The 22,144-nt window shown below is 36.5% G+C and overlaps 1 protein-coding gene across 19 annotated transcripts in view; it reads left to right on the top strand.

Moving 5' to 3' along the window:
* Window positions 1-22,144, top strand: part of mbnl2 (muscleblind-like splicing regulator 2) — a 103,569-nt gene that overhangs the window by 19,728 nt on the left and 61,697 nt on the right. For all 19 annotated transcript variants that reach the window (XM_067442250.1, XM_067442246.1, XM_067442244.1 and 16 more), the window contains exon 2: window positions 10,735-11,414. In XM_067442250.1, the coding sequence (XP_067298351.1) occupies window positions 11,241-11,414 (174 nt within the window). In that variant the 5' untranslated portion in view covers window positions 10,735-11,240. The remainder of the gene's footprint in view (window positions 1-10,734; window positions 11,415-22,144) is intronic.

Genomic DNA, 22,144 nt, shown 5'->3' with positions numbered 1-22,144 from the left:
ACAATGAAATAACTGAACATGTATCTGTAGGCTATACATGTGATAAGCGTTGTTAGTAGAGTCCAGCGCATAGACGCGACTCACGTAAATCAAAAGAAGATAACGTGGAAAATCTGATGTCAAACAGAGTAGAGAGCGGCGCGCACTTCGACTTAAAAAGCTGAAATCTCCGGTTTCACCATCTACACGACTAGGGATGGGTATCGTTAAGATTTTAACGGTATTACTACTCTTACCGATACTGCTTATCGGTCCGGTACTTTAACGGTATTCTTATCGGTACTTTTTGAGATTTGTTTATGTATATATATATATATATATATATACATACATACACACACACACACACACACACACACACACACACAATTAACAAAAATACACATTATATAGACCTATACAGTGCTTTCATTTCAGGAAGAATTCTAGTAAAATAACACTGCATAGTTTATCATAAATAGCCAAAATAATGCGTATTAAAGCTGAAGGTAATAATTCAAGAGCTGTGAGTGATTTTCTCTTTGCATTTGGTTGTTTAATTCGGAGTAATTCATCAGCATGTTTATTTACACCACTGCCTCTTTAAGACAGATGTGCAGCTCTATAGGCGACTGATAATAGGGAGATACACTTTCTCCTGACTATATCCATAATAACTACGTCCGTTTTAGACACAAACTAAAACTGTTAAACTGTTGTGTTTAAGAGACTCTCCAAGCCGGTCATTTTGACATAGATGTTTGTGTACATTTGATCCTTTAGACGCGAGTGTGAAACCGAAAGTGTAATTTGCTCGTCTCGTTGCGGGCTGTTTTGGAGAGCGCGCGCCGACTTGGGAACAATCTCTTGCGCACATTTTTGTGCTTTCTAATTGCTTTTTATTATTAAAACGCATCCCACAATTTACCAACAGTGGCTAGACTGTATTTTACAACAATCTCTGATCGTGCTGATTCTGTCATTGCGTTTTTATGGAGAAATGACTGCGTAGGCTACTGCTGCAAAGGGAATTACATAAGTTGCGCTAGACATAAATATTATTTTAATCTTTGGAAGCCATAATCTAAAATAAAATCAGACTATCACAGATCTAAAGTGTAACCAGGCTATGTTTGACTGTTCAGTTCTGTCCTCTGTTGTTTTGCGCGTGGTCGGTCTCTCTCTCTCTCTCTCTCTCTCTCTCTCTCTCTCTCTCTCTCTCTCTCTCTCTCTCTCTCTCTCTCTCGTCACGTCACGTGTATTTTCTAAAGTACCGACAGAAGAACCGATAAGGTCCGAGCTTATCGATACAACGGTCTTTCAAAATTCACCCCCGGGGCCCGTTTAATACCGGTTTTCGGTACCCATCCCTATACACGACAACGCTGTAACCTGAGTTTCTAAAAATCTTCACCCTGGCCGGAGTTTTTAAAAAAGTAAATACAGCGTTTGCGTGTGGACGAACAGCCAAACCGCGTGTAGAAAAAGCTGCGGTTTTGAAAATACCCGTTTTCGTGTGGACAGGGCCTGAGGATCCGTTTTAGGACTTGGCAATGTTTTGTGGTGTTGTCAAAAATATTGAAATTTTGTTATGGATCGATACTGAAATATCTAAAACGATTCCAATACTAATTTTCCGCAGTATTAATACACTTATACCAGCTGCATGCTCTCGCTCTTTCTCTTCTCTCCGAGAGCGAATTGACACACCCGCCTCCTCTCGCTCTCACTTTTCATTTGTTCCGTTTGAGCGGTGTTATAGTTTGTGCACACCAAAGCAAATTTAATTATTTGCTAAAATATATATATATTATTCAGAAAAAGCATTGCAGATCACATTTTTAGAAAGAAAAAAAAAGTTTGTTGTGCATGAAGAAACGCCTCTTTGTGCAATGCTTTTATTCACGCGAGTGACGTGAAAAGCAAGTAATCGCGCAAATAATCTAGAGCGAGTAACGCAATGCAAATATTTGCTCCGCTTTTGGTGCGGCCAATATTACAGGGCCTGAAATTTGGCACAGGGTTGCGTGTATTGTGCTTAATTTAACTCGTTCGCATGTGTTTCGAGCTTACTGTAAGTCAAGGAGAAAAAAAACTACATTTGGTGCTTCTGGTACACGAGCTGTTTGTGCACAAAGCCTTTCAAACATCTTGCGAGTACCACATTTTATTTCCTTGTCTTATTGTGCTTAAACTGTCAAATACACAACATTATATAAAAATGCCCATCTTGGCAAGTATTCAGGTAATCTCATTTCATTTTTTTAATGTAAATAGTTAAAAGAAAGTGCATGTATCGGATCCGTGCATGAACTCTTAAAGTGACAGCAGCCTAATAAACCTGATGTCATGTTAGTCAAAGAACAAAATATAAAGATAACCACTTGCTGCTCTTGACTGAATAACTTTAATTGTAAGCATTAAACTGCATTTAATTTGTACCTGAACACTATGGCTAAACCCTCCTGAAAATCTTAAAGCTGTTATTTTAATTTCTCTCTTTATTATATTGTATTTATTTGTGCTATTGTTTGCAATTTTATTACGGACTGTGTACTTCTTTTTATTTTATTTGTAAATTTAGTTTGGAGTTTCAAAAATTCGCTGTGTGAAGGCTATTGCAACAAAAATGCCCAAATTTAGTTTCAGTATCGTGACAACACTAATGACTTGCCATTTTTTTGGTCTGCTCTTTGAACTTTTGGTAATGTAGCCTAACTTTTGCCTTACTAGCCTCCCAATATGTGTTTAGTTGAGCCTGTGTTGTTGTGTCGAGATGCTCGAGCAGTGTTTAGTACCGCAGAACTGCAGGTTTTACACTTTTCAGGGAAATTTACCTACACATAGTTGAGTCTGCACTTGGAGATAGTAGAAGGTATTTGAACATGAAAACATTACACACTTCAGCTTTAAAGCCTGTGTCAGATATCTGGAGAAACCTACCCTGAGTTTTTGCTCCGTGCCGGCCTCAGTCGAGCGAACAGCCGACAGGCAGAGATTTGCATTGATTTGACTGGAATTGCAGTTGCTTTAAGGGAGAAAGCTAATTTTGGTCTGCTGCTTTGCTTTAATGATTTGTGCCATTTTTTACTCTTTTTTGTCTTTTAAACGTGCTCTGTTTTATAAACCATTACCCTGTATTTGCTGCGCTTGAAGATGATTGTACCTCGGAAAGAAAACCGAACAGGCCTGCGAATAACGAGATTTGGTGGCCCATTATTTGGGTTTACGAGCTTTAAGCACTTCTACTAGCTGACAGATTGTATTACTGAAGCACCCTTTAACTGTCATTCACCTCATAAATTAGACCATCGGGTTTTTGAGTTCTAAAAATACAAGAGGATTAATTGCATGAGGTCACATCTGACATGGTTTCTATCCAATTTTTTTTATGGCTGGACTCTCGGGGGTAAAGCTATGAAATTAAATCGTGCCATGGAGACTACGTGTGCGACGAGTATGGCAGGCCATTTAATTTTATAATGGTAAAATGGGAAGGAGCAGCAGGTGCTGGGATTGTAGACGGTGGAGCGTAGATTGAGCGGTCCAAATGACTCTCTCTGAATCAACATCTTGCTAACACCGGGTACCCCCCCCCCCCTTTCCAGTTCTGAAAATCGACCTCTCTTTGGTCCCGTTCAAAGTGCTGCCAGAAAGGAAGCTTTGCTAATGTGTTTTTCAAGAGCTCAAATAGTGCCGCACACAAGAATCTCAAATTACAGCTGCACCCGAAATCTTTTTGAAATTGACTGCTTGACAGTTTGGACCTTTAAACCATTTGTTTGACTGGTTCCTTGTCATCTTGGTTGTTCGTAAAGCTGTATGGCGCACTGAAGGCCTTGAATCAGGGCTTCAATGCACATTTAAACTAGGGACGAGTCGGTAGGTGGTCAGGAAAAGCATTGCAGATAACTTTTTATTTAATTTAATAAAACATTTTATTAATTTAATTTGTTATTTAGTATTTTTATTAAACTTTATTGATTTTTTTTTATTATTTTTATTTAAACTTTTTATTACACTTTTTATTTAGCTTTTTTATTTATTCAGAAAAGCATTGCTAATAACTTTTTATTTAATTTTGTATTTAATTTAATGTTTTTCTTTTATTTTGTTATATTTTTGTTTATTCAGGAAAAACATTGCAGATAACTTTAAATAATATGTATATATATATATGTTATATGTATGTATATATAAATATATATTTATGTGTGTGTGTGTGTGTGTATATGTGTGTGTATATATATATATATATATATATATATATATATATATATATATATATATATATATATATAATATGTTATAAGTCTATTTATTATTCTATTTAATTGTTTTTTATTAAAAAAAAATATCCTAAGGAGAAATTCACCCACTAAACAAAAGCACAGTACAATATAAATGAATTATAGTATAGTATTTTATGATGTTATTTTTAGATTTCTACAGTCTTCAATAACACTCCAGGGTTGAAACTTTGAATTTCTAAGTATTTCAGATTAAGATTTTACATTTAATCCCCATAGCAAACAGAAGCTCTGCTAGATCGAAAAAGACAACAAGATATTCTATTGTTTGCTTGTTTTAAATCCTGTGTTTGTTGTTTTGTTGATCGCCCTGTCTGCATTATGCAGATTAGTATGTATTTCTGTCGCGCTACACCTGTTGCATTCTTCTTAAAGGGTCGATTTCTCTCATCGCGCCTCAGTTAGATTTTCCTTTTTTCTAGGTGTGCTCTTGTGGTTGCTAGGCATTGTGGGAAATAGAATAAAGAAACAGACCCTTAGCAACAAGAGTGGAAAATGAAAGAAACACTCAAGCTCATTAGATTACGCAAATGCATGCTGTGTGTTATTGGTGATGGACAAAAAGAGGGTCCATCCATATCACCACAAGCCTGAATCGATCAAGATGGCTGTATTCTAGATGGAGCATTATTGTGTCATTATTTCACTACGTTGGTGAGTATAAGTATGAGTAAACCCATGCATTCAGGTTCGCTCAGTCTATAGTACACCTCAGAACCTGTTCAAACACGTCTTTTTAATGCATACGATACCTCTGCACATATGTGTATTATACCCAACACAAAGGCTTGGGTTAGTTCTGTCCACACAGTAGTTATTGTTCGGCTCTTGTCTGTTGGCTTTGCCGTAAGTGGAGGGGACATGGCCGTCATTACACAGCAAAGGAACGGCAGCTGCAGATTTTTACGGCCTTGTTTCGTCTGCCTGCACCACCCCCACTCTTACCCTCCCCTCCTCTTCTCTCCTTCAGTTTGCACAAGAAAATATTTCCAGATGTTCCCAGAAAAGTCCTCTATTTCAGCAGCAATGTTTGTGTGAGCTTCACGAGTCGTGCCAGAGGCTGCGTTTGAAGATTGGGTGCTTGGTTGTGTTATAAGCTGCTCCAAATCTGAGAGGTGATCTCAAATCTCTAGCTTATTCCAAAGGGTTGATAATGAAAAGTTCTTCTACTGTAAAAGACTAACGTACGGGCAGCTGGATTGGCAATTGGTGCAATTATGGTTGATTCTTGGAACTAACCTGCAAGCACAAGAAGAAAACTACCTTCACTGTCAAACTGTGTCTTAATAAAAGTAAAGTTTTATATACTACATAATTAGTTAATAATCTATCAGATCAAAATCATTACTCTGGTGCTCCTCGTTTACGGGTTACATTGGTTGTCTTCCCGGTCATAAGTGACCGGACACCTAAAAATGAAACTTCCTCCACCCCAGTAAAACCAATGCAATTTATTTTTCTTCAATAATATTTTTTCTTTTTAATTTTGTATTTTGAGATGATTTGATGGTATTTTTTAATATTTATGCAATATTTATTGTCTATTTATGCCATTTAAAATTATAAAATATTTTTTTTAAAAAACATTTTATTTAAAAAAAAATTTAATTGCAGTATTTTAGGTTAAAATAGAGACTAGGCCTTCAAAAAAATAAATAACTGAAGGCAGATTAGCGCCCTCTTTTGGAATTATTTAAGAAATTATGCAACCATGGGTGTAATCCACTAAAGGTCTCTATGGAGGGGCTTGTGAATTCCTAAGTTCACTTTTCAACACATTTAATAATTTTTTTTAGCTGGATTTGAATAAATATATAAAAATAATCAAATACTATTTTTATATTATTACTTTTTTTTTTAGAAATGGTGATTTTTTTTTTTCTGTGAATTTGTGTTTTTGCAGATTTCCCATTCATTTCCTATGGCAAGTGGGAGTATTTTTTTTACAACCACTTAGCATGCTCGAATCATGCCCTCAATTTTTTTTTGTGTGTTTACATACCTAATGTTAGAAAAGTCACCAAGTTTCATGTCATTCTGACGAAGATGTGATTTTTAATAATTCAAAATGTGGTTCATAGGTTCAGTTTTTCATGGGTGTGTGTGTGTATAAGTGTGCGTGTGTGCGTGTGTATGTGAGTGGATGTGTCAATATCACACTCCTGATGTTTTAGAGTGTCATCCCTATACTGCTGTGTACTTTTTTTCAGCATTGTGGCCGATTTGTAGATTGTACACACAAATATCCTGCAAATATTTGTGTTTTTGCAGATTTCCCATTCATTTCCTATGGGGGTCATTTTTGACCGAAGAGCACAAGTGGAAGTAATTTTTTTATGACCACTTAGCATGCCCGAATAATGCCCTAATTTTTTTGTGTGTGTTTACATACCTAATGCTAGAAAAGTAACCAAGTTTTATAATTTTCAGATGAAGCTGTGATTTTTAAAAATTCTAAATGTGGTTCATAGATTAAATTTTTCATAGGTGTGTGTGTGTATAAGTGTGCGTGTGTGTGCGTGTGTGTGAGTGGATGTGTCAATATCACACTCTTGATGTTTTAGAGTCTCATCCCTTTACTGCTGTGTACTTTTTTTCAGCATTGTGGCCGATTTGTAGATTGTACACACAAATATTCAGAGAATTTTTGTATTGATGCCGATTTCCCATTAATTTCCTATGGTCGGTCATTTATGACCGAAGACAATGAACGTTACTTTTTTTTTAATGACCAATTAGCATGCTCGAATCATGACCCCAATTTTTTTGTGTGTTTACATACCTAATGCTAAAAAAGTCACCAAGTTTCATATCATTCTGATGAAGCTGGGATTTTTAAAATTTTAAAACAGAAAATTTTTCGGTCAGAAATGACCGAAGAGCACCAGAGGTTTTTAAAGGGTCCATAACACAGTTTCTACCAGTCTTGTGTTAATCGTGAGTATCTATAGAGTAGTGTTGATCCTTCAAATCTCCCAAGAGTCTTTAGTTTATCATAAAGACAAATATGCTGTACTGATTCTTTCTGAAGCCAGCCAAGTCCGTGGAGGCGTGCAGTGGGCGGAGCTAAAGAGTCACACGCACACACACACACACACACACACACACACAAACACACGTTTGTTCTTGTGAAATATGGGGACTTTCCATAGGCGTAATGGTTTTTATACTGTACAAACCGTATTTTCTATCCCCCTACACTGCCCCTGCCCCTAAACCTACCCATCACAGGAAACATTCTGCATTTTTACTTTCTCAAAAAATCTCCTTCTGTATGATTTACATTTACATTTAATCATTTAGCAGACACTTTTATCCGACTTACAAAAAAGGGAAGAGCAATAGAAGCAACGAAACAAACAAGGCCAACAACCTGTAAGAGATGGAAGAAGTCTTAGTTAATTAAGTACACAAACAAATTTGTATTTTTTATTTTTTTTATTTTTTTGACAAACAAACAAAATTTAATGGATAGTTAAGTGCTATTCTTTATTGGTCAGGTGCAATTGGAAAAGATGTGTCTTAAGATGTTTTGTAAAAATGGCTACAGACTCGGCAGCACCAATTGAGATCGGCAGGTCATTCCACCAGGTGGGAACGGTCCAGGAAAATGTCCATGAGAGTTTTTGTGTGTGTGTGCGTGTGTGTGTGTGGAGACGTGCCTATACAAGGAGTTCCTCCCTTTATGACGTCACACAGCACCATACTCGGGAAAAAAAAAACTTATTTGAATCCTGAAGGAGTGTATTTGGCACAGAAATACTCAGTAATATGTGCAACTCGTGATTTGAAATGTTGTCCATGTTTATTATGACAATCAACTCTTTAACAGTGTAGAGAAGTCAGAAAGCATGAAATAACGTTAGACTTTTAAAGGTCCATTCTTTACCTTGCCTTCCTGAAGCTCAAACAGCAGAGCAAGCTGCTAGAATACTGATATAATGGGTTTGTTTCCCAGGGCACGGATAACTTACAATAACTTAATGAAACTGAAATACAATGCAAGATGCTTTGGGTAAAAGCGTCTGCCAAATGCATGAATGTAAATGTAAAACTAAATGTAATTTGGGTTACCTAATTCTGCATGTGGATGATGATTCTGCGCTTCATAGTCAGCATCCATGAGTCTCCCGCAACAGTCACAGCTGCCTTTGTGTTGTTATAGCTTATATTTATAGTTTAAAATACAATGCAATCATAGAACTTATGACTAACAACGATGAGGTGACACGTGGTGATGTGCTGACGACATTATGGTGTTTATAGTTGTTTATAAATCAAACTTGCTATATTAATTGCATATTGCTAGCCTTTTCCTCCTCATTCTTCTTAGTATCAGCCCGCTCTGTGTTAGTGGAGAGAAGCAGCATGTTATATCGGCTAGGGTTGTGCCGATAGACAATATTATCGTCCATTATGATGCCACGCCCCCCGTTGCGAGTCTGCTTGTTGCGACAAACACTGATCCTCTTCTGTGGCTAAATTAAAAACTTTGAAGGGATTGCTCTGTAAATTGAATTAAGAGTATAACTAGTGCATATGTGCTATTTATAAATACTGTAGTCTATGTCATGTATGTATATATATATATATATAATATACTATAGCCTACGTTTTGAAATAATAAATGCTCAAACATGCATTTCATGCATTCGTGTTTATTTTCTGTCAGTAAAACAATCCACTACAGCCTGTAAAACATTCAAACAATTATCAGTAAATAATGGTAACCTAAAGAATATAAGAACGTTATATTAGTTAAAAAAATATTTTTTTTATAGCCTATTTCCCCGGAAATATGGGTCATATGTCGCTCTGCGCTTTGAGATGAATGTGGGACACGAGCTGGATAGATACCTTTTCGAATATTTTCGTCCTCATGTTTTCTCCTGATGTCACAAAGCAACACTTGTTGTAAAAGTTCTGAAGAGCGAATTTTATCTCCCATAGGGTCAAAACATTTAGGCTATGTTTGATTATGCCAGAGAAAACGAAAGTAAAATCGCGGCGTGTGAAATGCGCTATTCAAATAAAAAAAATTCAAAATAACAAGCACAAACTGTTAAATAAAATTTGAAGTAAAGGTATCCATCCTACAGTGTTTTTCTACTTTACCACAGTAAAGGATGTGAATGGGTATAATAGACTTAATTATAAGTAAACGCAAGGAAGAAATGTTTATAATTCCCAGTCTGTCATTCTATCTGTCTGTTTTTTTATCTCTGTCTGTCATTCGGTCTGTCGTTCTGTCTGTCATTCGGTCTGTCTGTCTGTCTGTCTGTCTGTCTGTCATTCGTTCTTTCTCTCTGTCATTCGTTCTGTCTGTCTGTCGTTTTATCCCTGTCTGTCATTCGGTCTGTCTGTCTGTCTGTCATTCGGTTTGTCTGTCTGTCATTCGGTCTGTCTGTCTGTCATTCGTTCTGTCTGTCTGTATGTCTGTCCTTCGTTCTATCTGTGTCGTTCTGTCTGTCTGTCTTTCGTTCTATCTGACTGTCTGTCTGTCCTTCGTTCTATCTGTGTCGTTCTGTCTGTCTGTCTTTCGTTCTATCTGACTGTCTGTCTGTCCTTCGTTCTAGCTGTCTGTCGTTCTGTCTGCCTGCCTGTCTGTCTGTCTTTTGTTCTATCTGTCTGTCTTTCATTCTGTCTTTCTGTTTGTTCATCTCTCTCTCTCTCTCTCTCTCTCTCTCTCTCTCTCTCTCTCTCTCTCTCTCTCTCTCTCTCTCTCTCTCTCTCTCTCCACATCTTTCCATCTGTCTAGCTGTCTGTCTATCTATCCCTTCTTACTCTGAGTTTAACATGAGCTGATCGTGGTGTTGTGGCACTCGTCGCGGACGGGAACACGTCTGGAATATGCATCTGTTTCGGTCCTTTTCTGGCAGTTGAACGGCTGCCAGGAATGTTTTCTATTGGCTAAAGTCTCTGGCATTACTCAACAGGTTAGGCAGTCTTAAATGGTTCAGGACGGGGAGGTGTTTTTCCTTTAGTGCTGCTACACCTCTGCATTTGACCGACTGTGGCACTGTGTTTAATCGATGTAGCTGTTTTTCCAGACGGGCTTTGATGCGACATTTCATATTACACTGGTTTGCTTCTAGCTTAAGTTCATGCTTGTGATGTTTCTCATTGGTTAGTCTCTTTGGATAAAACCCTCGATTAAATGATTAAATGTAAATATAATCCTAGGATGGCCTATTAGATAACACCAATGCTTCAATTTCCAGAATAATATCCGTCTGTTATTCCTTCTTGTGGATATTGTTGTTAACTGTTTTTTTTAATATGCTATTCATCCATCCTAGTTGCTACATAAACAAATGAAATGTGTAAATTAATAGTTAATTGAAGAAAATTCAATTTTGTTCAACTTATAAGTGGTCATATCCATGTGGGAATCTTCTAGTCGCCTGGTTTCTTACCCAAATCAAATCTTGGCCTTCTTTTTCAGATCCTGGACAGAAGAAAGTGCCTTCACTGACGACGTTCCTACTTGAAGCTGCTCGCCGACCCCACCCTACACTGGCTTGGCCTCCGAGAAGATCTCAATTCCTCAGACTTGCCAAAGCACAAGGAACCAACACACTCTTTCCATTCACAGACCATTTTTAGATCTCTTACCAAGGAGAGCAATCGCCTTTAGGTAGAGTTTTTCCCAGCCGTTGGCCTCAAGACCATTCAGAGACCTGGAGCATGTTCTTCTTGTCGCTGCAGTGTTGTGCACCTGGGACTAAATGACTGATGAGTGACTTTGCAGAGATTGACAGCTTCACTGATAGCGGCCATCTCCCATGCGACAGCCAACGGGGGTCTGAATGTGACATCTCTATTTAAAGGGCCTCGCCAACAAACTGAGACAAACCTCAAAACTACAACAACACACAATAGACTGTACAAACCCAAATCCACAATCTACTGACGCCATAGAGCCTGCAGGTTCTCCATACAACTTTTGCCATGGCTTTAAACATTGCGTCGATACGAGACACGAAATGGCTGACTCTCGAGGTGTGCCGGCAGTTTCAGAGGGGGACTTGCTCACGCAGCGACGAGGAGTGCAAATTCGCGCACCCGCCCAAAAGCTGCCAGGTGGAGAACGGACGGGTGATCGCCTGCTTCGACTCGCTGAAGGTAAGACTTTCCACTTACACAATGCATCTCTTCGTTTGCAGCTTTCTTTCAGCAATGCCTGGAGGATGTTTAATGAGCTCTGACTTTTTTGTGTGGAAATATTCCCTTATGAGTATTGTGTCAAAGACCATTTAGCAAGACTAAGGCATGGTTTTAGGCATAACCTTTGGCGAAAATGCCTTTTAACTATGGTAAAATCACCATCTCATGGCTTTTTACTTGCGCCAGCAGCAATATGTTGAAACAATATGAATGATTTCAATAATTAACAACAATAATAATGATACACAATTCCAATAAAGCAACTTGGTGCATTACTATATACCAGGGTCCCCAAACTCGGTCCTGGAGGGCCGCTGCCCGCAAGAGTTTAGCTCCAACCCCAATCAAACGCATCTGAACCAGGTAATCAATTCCTTTTTAGGACCTAGTAAGACCTTGATTAGCTGTTTCAGGTGTGTTTGATTGGGGTTGGAGCGAAAGTCTCCAGGACAGCGGCCCTCCAGGACCGAGTCTGGGGACCCCTGCTATATATTATTGTGGTCACATGTGCATAAACCTGCATTTTACATCATTGACCAATCAGAGATGAGTACAAAACAAGGCGCTTTATTATCCAGAAAATACGGTACATGTAACTATACATTTATGTTGCTAGTTATTTCATTTATTTATGTATATCGACAAATTTTAGAGCTGGAACAGTTTGTTTTATATGTAATTTCCCTGTTGCATGGTCTTTTTCTTGGTTTTATTAAACAGCACCAGAGTAATATGATAAATTATACCAATGTTAAATAAATAATTACATTCATTAATAATAATAATGCACATTTTCAACAAAGCACATTACTATAGAATTTCGGTCCAAGGTGTGCATTTATAAGCATTTCACTTCTGACATAAACATGGAGACTTAATATTCTAGAAAATGGTTATTTCCATTCTTGCGCATATATCTCTAGACTTATACATCTCATATACATCACAGTTTTAGCTAGCTATCGCATGCACTGTGCGGTCACAGGTGTGTATATCGATGGATTTTAATGCTGGAACGTAATTTTACTTTGATTTGTGTGCATAAACACCATTTTTGATTGTTGATCAGTTTTTAGGCAAGTATTATTATGTAAATGAAGCACGGGAATTGGCTGCACACGGTAATTGACCAAGCGAACGTCAACAAAATTTTTGAGGAGACTTTTTGTGTTGCTGGCAAATAGCTTGTCTTAGTGCAGCACTCTGAAATTAGAGTGCATGTGTCAGCTCTGCCACACTGCATACTGCACACTTCAAATAAAGCTGACCTATAGAGACCGAAAGGGCAGCGCTGCTCTCTCATCCAGCCACTTTTATATCTTTCCATCTAACGTTACCATGCCACGTCCGTCATTTATACGGCCTGGCGGTGGGTTTCGGTGAATGCTGTTTTTAGACCCGTGACCATGTGCAAAACAAATGCAGTGAGCAATAATTAATAAATACATTCTCTTAACTCAGTGTATTGTTCATTGACTATTAGCATGCCATGCATGGGATTATCTCTCCCAAAAGTGAGACCATTGAGCTTTCCCGCACCAATCACTTTGTCAATCACTTTCCAGCTCAACCCTCTTTCGGATGAGACGTTAAACCCGGGGTTCCCGACTCTCTGTGGTCGTTAAATCCCAGGATGTCCTTCATGAAAGAGTAGGGGTCTTGGCCAAATTTGCCCATTGGCCCCTTTCCATCATGGCCTCCTAATAATCCCCATATAATGATTGGTTTAATTACTGTCTCCTCTCCACCAATCAGCTGGTGTGTGGTGAGTGTTCTGGCGCAATATGGCTGCCATGGCATCATCTAGGTGAATGCTTCACATTGGTGGTGGTTGAGGAGATTCCCCGTTTTATGTAAAGCACTTTGAGTGCCTAGAAAAGCGCTATGTATATATATTAAAAAAAAAAACTATAGCGAGCGTTTGGGGGCGTGGCTACCGTAGGAGGTGGAGCCAGAGGGTGTTTTGCCCATGACTGATGCATTACAAGAGATTAGACATTCAGCTTTGGGTACTGCAGTACAAAACAAAATTCTCTTCATTTTAGACCTTCAAAAAGCGAACAAGGCATTGTGATGAAACTCGATATGAATCGCTACTGAAATATCCGGTTCCAATACTCCTTTTCCGCAGTATTGATACACCGATACCAGCTGTATGTTCTCGCTCTTTCATCTGTCTGTCGCCGAAGTAACACACCCCCACCTCCACTCACACACTTGACCTGTTCACTGTGGTTGAATAGTGCTGTGTTGCGCATAATTTTACCAATTCTTGCAGGTTTCATGCTCGCATCAAAAGCGCACGCACCACTGATCTATATGCTCTCATAAAGGCTCTCAAACTGCTTAAGAGTACCAAATTGACTTCATTTTCGTGGCTTATTGCGATGAAGTGGTCAAATACATACAAAGTTATGTCAAAATGCCTATCTTGCTGAGTATTCAGGTAAATAGAGTCCATTTTGGAATATAAATAGAAAACATATGTTTGGTAAAAGTATATTGGATCCATGCATTAACTCTTAAAGTGACATCAGCCTAATAAACCTGCTGTTAATCAAAGAAGACTGAAAATCCCTCACTGCTCTGAATAACTTTTACATTTCAAAGTTATTAATCTGTATTGAAATTTTACAATGAAAACTATTCAGTGTTATTTTACAGTGGATTACTTTAATTTCTGTAGAATTTCTTTCTTGAATACTTCTGTTATAGCCACCTGAAAAACTTAAAGCTGTGTTTATTTCATTTATCTCTCGTGATAAGCCATATATTGATGAGTAGGCGTGCAAAAGGGCTGAAAATTTCCATGCGAAATTTTAACATCCCAATTTGGAAACTTAACAGGGAATTTATGGGCATTTATTTGCAATTTGGGGGATTTTTTTTGCATACTGAAAGATTTTCCAGTCTATTCTAATTAAATAACACACATGAAAAATAAGTATATTTTTATTGCAGTAATTGTTATGCATGTGTGATTTATTTCAATGTCACATGATCCTTCAGAAATCTTTCTAATATGCTGATTTGATATTAATATTATAATTTAATGTTTTTTATGAACCTATTTTCAGGATTTATTGATAAATAAAAAGTTAAAAAAGAACAGCTTTTAACAAAAATAGAAGTTTTTATATCTACTACTTTTTATCAGTGTAACACATTCTTGCTGAATAAAAGTTTCAATTTCTTTCAAAAAAAAAGAAAGAAAAACAATTACTGACCCCAAACTTTTAAACGGTAGTGTTTATTGTTACAAAATAATTATATTTTAATTTAAATAAATGCTATTCTTTTTTTTTTACATTTTATTCATTAAAGAATCCTGAAGAAGCATCAAAGGTTATTGCAGAGGTTTCAGCACAACGGTTTCCAACATTGATAATAAATCATCATATAAGAATGATTTCTGAAGGATGGAGAATGGCGTAATGATAGATACAGCTTTGATCACAGGAATAAATTATATTTTAAAGTTTATTAAAACAGAAAACCATCATTTGAATGTGGATGTTATGGAGGAATGCTCAGTGCATGCAGGGGTGGTCCATGGTTGGCTAACTTTATTTAATTAAGGAGCAAATCCCCGATAATTCTCGATCATTTTGCAACCCTAGTCAGGAGCAATATGAATTAATATGATATGGTAACGTTAACACAGCTTGGTTAGATATGTCGATGACGACGCCTGGTTTAATAGGGTTAACATTGTCATAATTTTTTTGTGTTTTTGTCATTTGTCTTTCATCGTATTCTAGTGACCACAAAGTGGTGTTTTTGTTTAATCTGGGTCACGTAGTGTTTTCGCCACACAGATGGCCATGAGCCGAGCAATACAGTGTTTTAATGCAGCGGAAACACTGCGCAGTGACATTGACAAATGCGCAGTAAAACTGGAGCAGCTCCTATCTCTCACAGGAATAATAGACTTAAGATGATACTTACCTTCATGTGCGCTGCAGTCCCGCCCTTCAAAAACAATCATCCACAGCTTACACACACTCTGCCGTTTATCTCGCAAATTAGGCAAGGTCACTATGTAGGTCAGTGTCAGAGGATAGTGTTACGAGGCATGCAGCTGATATCAATAATATTGTTTGCTTAAAGCTGGACGGTTTGAAAGATGCATTGCTGCATTGCGCATTTGTTTTGTCACAGGCCTGACGCTCATATGTAAGGATTTACTGAAGTGCTCCGACTTGTATTGTTTTTCTGTGTGAGTTTAAATAAGCAGAAGCCTCTGCAATCATTTTAACCCGTGGTCGTTGCGCAGGCTTTGAGTTCGGCAAAAGTTTGATTTATTTTGGCAACATCAGCCTGTAGTGCTGCATAACACTTTTTTTTTCCGAGCCACCTCGTGTCTGTTGTTTAGAGGTGAGGTATACTTGAGTCAAAGATCTGGTGAATTACTGTAATTTGCCATCGATTTGCGGTCTATTACAGCAGTTCAGGTCTGTCAGAGATGACGGCTACCCTAATGCGTTAACAACTGCCTCCAGTTAGGATCCATTTGTGAGTCTGTCGTTTCTGTACATCATAGGGTTTCTGGGGGGTTGCACTGTGGTGCTTCATGTGACACAGTTTTAAAACTAAACTAAACCAAACCTGCACCCTAAAATGCTAAATCTTTTTCTTGGTCTTCTCTAAGCAAGTAAACCCAGACATATATTCTTAAAAACAAAAGTGAACATATTTATATCAAATTAATAAAGAAAATATTAATATGAAAAAAAAATTATATATTTTACATTTGCTGTTCTTACATATTAATTATATATGTGTGCACACACACACACACACACACACACACACACACACACACACACACACACACACACACACACACACACACACACACACACACACACACACACACACACACAATTTATATTTGTGAATTTTTCATTATTACTAGGGATGTGTAATATATTGAATATTTTTAGTATTTTTAGGGGATATTTTTACTGGATTACTAATAAATTACTTTAACATTTTTCTTGGTCACTAAGTTTCTCAAAATATATTTGTTTATATTTATTTTAATTGTAGATATCAGTAGCACACATAATTGAATCAAACTATTAATTTTTTTGTGAATCAAATCCCTCAAATATCGGAAGTCCACATGGTTTTTATGCATTAAAATGTTTTGTTAAAAATCATATATTGGTGGATATAAATCAAAATAATTCAACAAATTCTAATTAATCTTTCTTTCTTCTGATGATTTAATGAAAAATAGTGTGGAAAACATTACTTGATTTTTTTTAACAGTTTTAAACCATTTTAGAACAAATGCATATATTGCAATATGCATTTAATATAAATCTGTGATAAATCGCCCATCACTGTTAATTGAAAACTTATAGATATACTGGATAATACAAACTGACCTCAAATCCCTTCATTTGTTGTTTCTTGTTTGGCCCAGGCATTTGAACTGAGATTGCGTATTGCTGTATTAATTGAATCTGGAACACAGGGGCCCATTGAGCTCGAGTCTTTGGCCCCTGGGAGCCGACGGTCATCAGATTCTCTCGCTCGCGACGGGACTCGAGCAGCCGGAGGTGCTGCGGAGACTCGTGAGTTCCTCTGACTGCGTTGACCTTGTGAAGATGCACAAAAGCCCGAGTTGTTTTCCAATCAGCCATGTGCTCTGCATTAACAGATAATGAATCTGGTCAGTGGGCTCATTTGTAACGCTCACTGTTTCATTGTGACGCCGTCCTGCCGACCTCAGCATATGAGGCACGGCAGCCGTGAGAGTCTGCTGTTTGTCCTTTTAAAATGCAGGTGTGTGCTGCATTGTGCTGAACGTCCTGTCCCGACCAGAACAAAGAGATCCAGCCGAGAGGCTGATGTTACTGTACACGCTTTCCATTTTTATAGACAATACAGCACAGCGAGTTTCCTGCTTGACCGCAGCATGACTTCATATTCAAGGCCGTGGCATTTGAAGAAGGCCAGCGAGTCAGTGTTGGGATAAACTTTTTCAGTAACAAGTTACAGTGTTCTTTTCTTCCTCTTGCATTACGCTAGTAACGGAAAAATTGAGAAATTAAAATTAATGCATCAAATGCAATGTAGTGAGTGATTCGTTTCGAGTATTGATCTTTGAAATTAAACAATGTTTCTAACGAAATAACGCGTACTACTTTTTCTAGAGATATGAACAATTTGGCCAATACCGATAACTGATATAATGGCAGATAAATCCAAATTCAAATATAATTTTTGATTGTATATAATTTTGAGATCCTTTTTTATAGGGATGCCCTGATATGAAAATTTTGACAGATACCGATAATAAAAAAAAATCTGATAGTAATTGCCCGATAAAGCCGATAACCGATATATTGGCCGATAAATCTAAATCCACATTTTTATATATTATTTTTGATTTTTATTATTTTTTATATAACTTTGAAATAATTTTTTATAGGGATGCACTCATATGAAGATACCCGTAACCGATCATTCATTATATTTGAAAGCTGATAACCGATATATTAGCCGATAAATCTAAATCCAATTTTTTTTATCATTTTTTTTAAATTTTATATAAATGAATTATATATTTTTATATATTATTATTTATTTTACATAATTTTTTGGGAGATCTTTTTTTATAGTAATGCACCAATATGACAATGTTGGCAGATACCGATAATTCTTTATATTTGAAAGCTGAACGCTGATATATTGGCCGATAAATCAACGTTCTTATATCATTTTGAGAACCCTTTTTTATTGGGATGCCCGATATAAAATTTTTGGCCAATATGATAACCGATAATTCTTTACATTTGAAAGCCAATATCCGATATATTGTCTGATAAATGTAAATCAACATTTTTATCTAATTTTTGAGAGTCTCCCCATTAAAAGTGCTGAAATGTTGCACTGAACTGTATTTTTTATTTATTCAAGTGATTTCAATCATATTTCAAGCGATTCATAACCATCATGGGGAACAGTGCACACCTGAAGTGTCTCAGCTGAAGGAAATAACACTATCGGCTTTAATTAAATCGCACCGATAACGATAACAATTAAAATGATACAGCATAGCAAGTAAAAAAAAAAAAAGTCCTGCATTGGATTGCTCTAATAATTGAATGTTGTGAACAAATTGGGAAATTAACATGTAAAGTTGCTCCGGTTGTTTTGGTAACCTGACTGTTCAAAATTGTTCAGTAACATCGCTGCTCGAGTTATATCGGTGTTTCCAAGTGTATGTTAGTAAAAGTGGAAAATTATCGCAAGAAATGTGAAATAGCGTGTCTGATTGTGAACTGAAATAATGTTGTAAAAGTAAGGTATTTGATTTATGTTTTTAGAGCAACAGGTGAAAGAAAAGCAAGAAAAGTTAATTGACCACTTTGTTTAATTGTCTCATTTCAGACAGATGTTTGACATGAAAGGATCTTGTAGAAGTAACATAATGGGTTATATTTTTGCGGCAGATAAAAGAAATATCGAGTTGTGTGTATGTGGATGCTTAACATTATGAGTTATCTTAGCAAATGACGATTGGTTTCTCAAAACTGTACCCAACTATCATGCATTTGTCCTCTCTAACCCAGTTACTCAGAAGCCGGTTGAACCGCAGCTGGTTGACACTATTGACAGAGAGACAGGAAGCGGCGCTGAAATGTGGGGGATGGAAAAGAGAGACGTTCCCGTCTTCCTAGATAATATACAAATGCCAGAGTCATGTGATGGTGTGCCTGACACTGAATAGCCCGTTGTTGTTGTTGTTGTTTCTCGTTCTCGAATTATGTGTGTATGTGTGTGTGCTTGACAAGTCGCTTACACCGGTTGCAGCCTTCAGTCCTAATAACAGATGACATGTCGACGTGTCTTCTAACCCAGTGAACAAGTGTCAACAGTTGTGTCTGTTTTATGCTGCATTGGTGGCGTGTCTGCTGCATGATCAATAAACACCAGATTGATTTTGGTGAAAGATTTCTACATTTATAGTTTATCTCCTGTTGCTTTACCATATTTTGCAGCACTCTCATAAAAATCTGTTTTAAATAAAAAGAGATAAATGACAAATTACAACACGTTCTATCCTGGTGTGATATTTTTGTTTTGCAAAAAAAAAAAAAAAAACTATTTACTACTACAATTCATATAATAACATATCCATAAGCATATTGCTAATACAATATATATATATATATATATATATATATATATATATATATATATATATATATATATATATATATATATATATATATATATATATATATATATATATAAAATATTAAATTGCATTATAGTTATTATTATTTAAATTATGTTATATTAAATTCATTGTTTTATTATAATATAATATAATATAAAATACAATATATATAAGAAATGATTATTCATTTTGTATTTCCGTAAGTAAATAAATAAATACATTAAAATAAATTATAATAAAAGTAAATTATCTTATAATTATTATTGTAACAAATAATAGTAAAAACGTCTTAATTCAGTGTAGTTAGCTGCGTTTCTTTCAATTGTTTTGTAGCTTTTGATTTTATACATTAATTTTTGTAATAAACACATGCCATTTATACCAATTTTCCTGTACCTTTAATACACTTTATTGTGTATTCCAAAAAAAATATTTAGTTGTGAAGCTTTTAATTGTGTATATTTTATATGTTTGACACAGTTACTTTTTTATTGAATTAAGTTGTGCTTGTTTTATTATACAGATTTTTAAAATAAATATAAAATATGAATGTTGTTTATAATAAATATGAGTATTATATACATTTTGAATAATTTATGTTTTCATATTTAATGCTGTTTAAACTTTATTTTTAATAATAGTAAATCAATTCTAATAATACTATAATATTTTTTTCTTTTTCCTAAAAGGGTGTTTTTTCTTTGTGATTTGTAGTGTCGTTAACTGCCTCGATTCACTGCATTTCAGCTTTTGGCTCCATTTTAAGATTGATTTCAGTCACTCTCAACTCGACTGAGACGGGCTTGCTGCACATTTTGTTTGTCAGTGCAATCCACCAGAGCGAGCCGCGCCCTCACCAGAGCAAACATGCGGGGGAATGTGTTCGCTCGGCAGGGTGTCAATCCCCCAGGTCATTCACAAAACAATGAAATGCTGACTTGAGCTTAACGTCAGGCCGCTGCTAGGGAGTGACTTTGATGAGTTCTGCAGCCCTCTCATTCCTGACCGGGGCCTCCATGACACGTCGGCCTGCATTTGATCCATGTGACTTCACTTTTCCCCAGCCGTGGGGGTGGAGGCGGCTGCCACATCAATGCAGAATCTGCTCGGACTCGTGACTCCTGAACGAAAAAATAGTCTGAGCTTCTCCGGGGCTACCGCAGGATCCGTTTGTTGATGTCAGCTGCAGCTGGTTAGCTCCGCGTGTTGCTCTTACTGTCAGCTGCGGCTGGTTAATGCTGCAGTGCACCTGCGCGTGTGTTCCACTTGCTTCCCAAATGTATTTCTTTCGCATACCTATCCGCATGGAGCCGGGGATCTGTTATGGAATATTAGGATATTAGAAACAGACCTCGGAGCGGCTCTTGGCTACTGTGTCAACATTCTTTCAAGTGGTTACGGGACGGTTTCTAATAACATGCTACTTTGTTTGCTTGCTGCATGCACTTGTTTTTTTTTGTTTTTTTTATTAGTCAGACGTAATTTTACATGAGAATTCAGACAGTAGATGAGATTTACAATTTAGGATCCTTTAAGTTATTTTCTGTGATGATGATAAACATTATGCAATAAACGCTGTTGCTACTTGTATTGAACCTGGAACCTTCCAAGTCTGTTAAGAGTCAACATCAAGGTTTTCCTGGGAAAAACATCCCTTCCCAGGGCTCGAAATTAACTTGGTAGCACTTCAAAAAGTTAGGAGTGTCAGCAAACATTTAGAATCACCATAACAAAAATGTTTATATATTATATTATATCATTTTATGTTTTATTTTATTAATTATATTATGTTTTGTTTTATTATATTAATTATATTATATTATATTATATTATATTATATTATATTATATTATATTATATTATATTATATTATATTAATTATATTATATTATATTTAGGGCCGGGACTCGATTAAAAAAATTAATCTAATTAATTAGAGGCTTTGTAATTAATTAATCGAAATTAATCGCATTTTAATTGCATATAAATATTTGGCCTGAGAACAGTGAGAAATAACATCATTTTTCACATGGATTTTTAGTATACCATTGAATAATGACTGAATACATAAGCTTAATCAACTAAATATTGTTTATTTATTTCAGTCCAGCAGACCAGCGCAATGTTTGCCATTAAGTTTAGCAAAAGCATACTTGTGATATTTGAGGCTCGATGTGCTGCGGTGATACGCAAATTCCTTGTTGTAAAGCTTGCACACAACCTTGCTCTTGTCGACGCTTCCATCCTTTCGTTTTTTAAAAATATTTCCCATCCACGGGGCCAAGCAAAGCGGTCTCATCAGCTTCTTCGTTCATGTGTTGTTGTCGTGACTCGTCTCGTGAACCATTCATGAACGCGAGTTGGTGTTCCAGTATAATCGCTCCGTCGAAACTCATTCATTGAAAAACGTTCCGCGGTGCAAAAATACGTGTGGTTACAATTATTTATTTTTTGCGTAATTAATCTTAATTAACGCGTAAAAGTCCCG

This window comes from Pseudorasbora parva, chromosome 4, assembly GCF_024679245.1.
Source record: "Pseudorasbora parva isolate DD20220531a chromosome 4, ASM2467924v1, whole genome shotgun sequence".
Lineage (NCBI taxonomy): Eukaryota > Metazoa > Chordata > Actinopteri > Cypriniformes > Gobionidae > Pseudorasbora > Pseudorasbora parva.
Note: the sequence above shows the minus strand (reverse complement) of the source record. Positions and strands in the feature narration are given on the sequence as shown.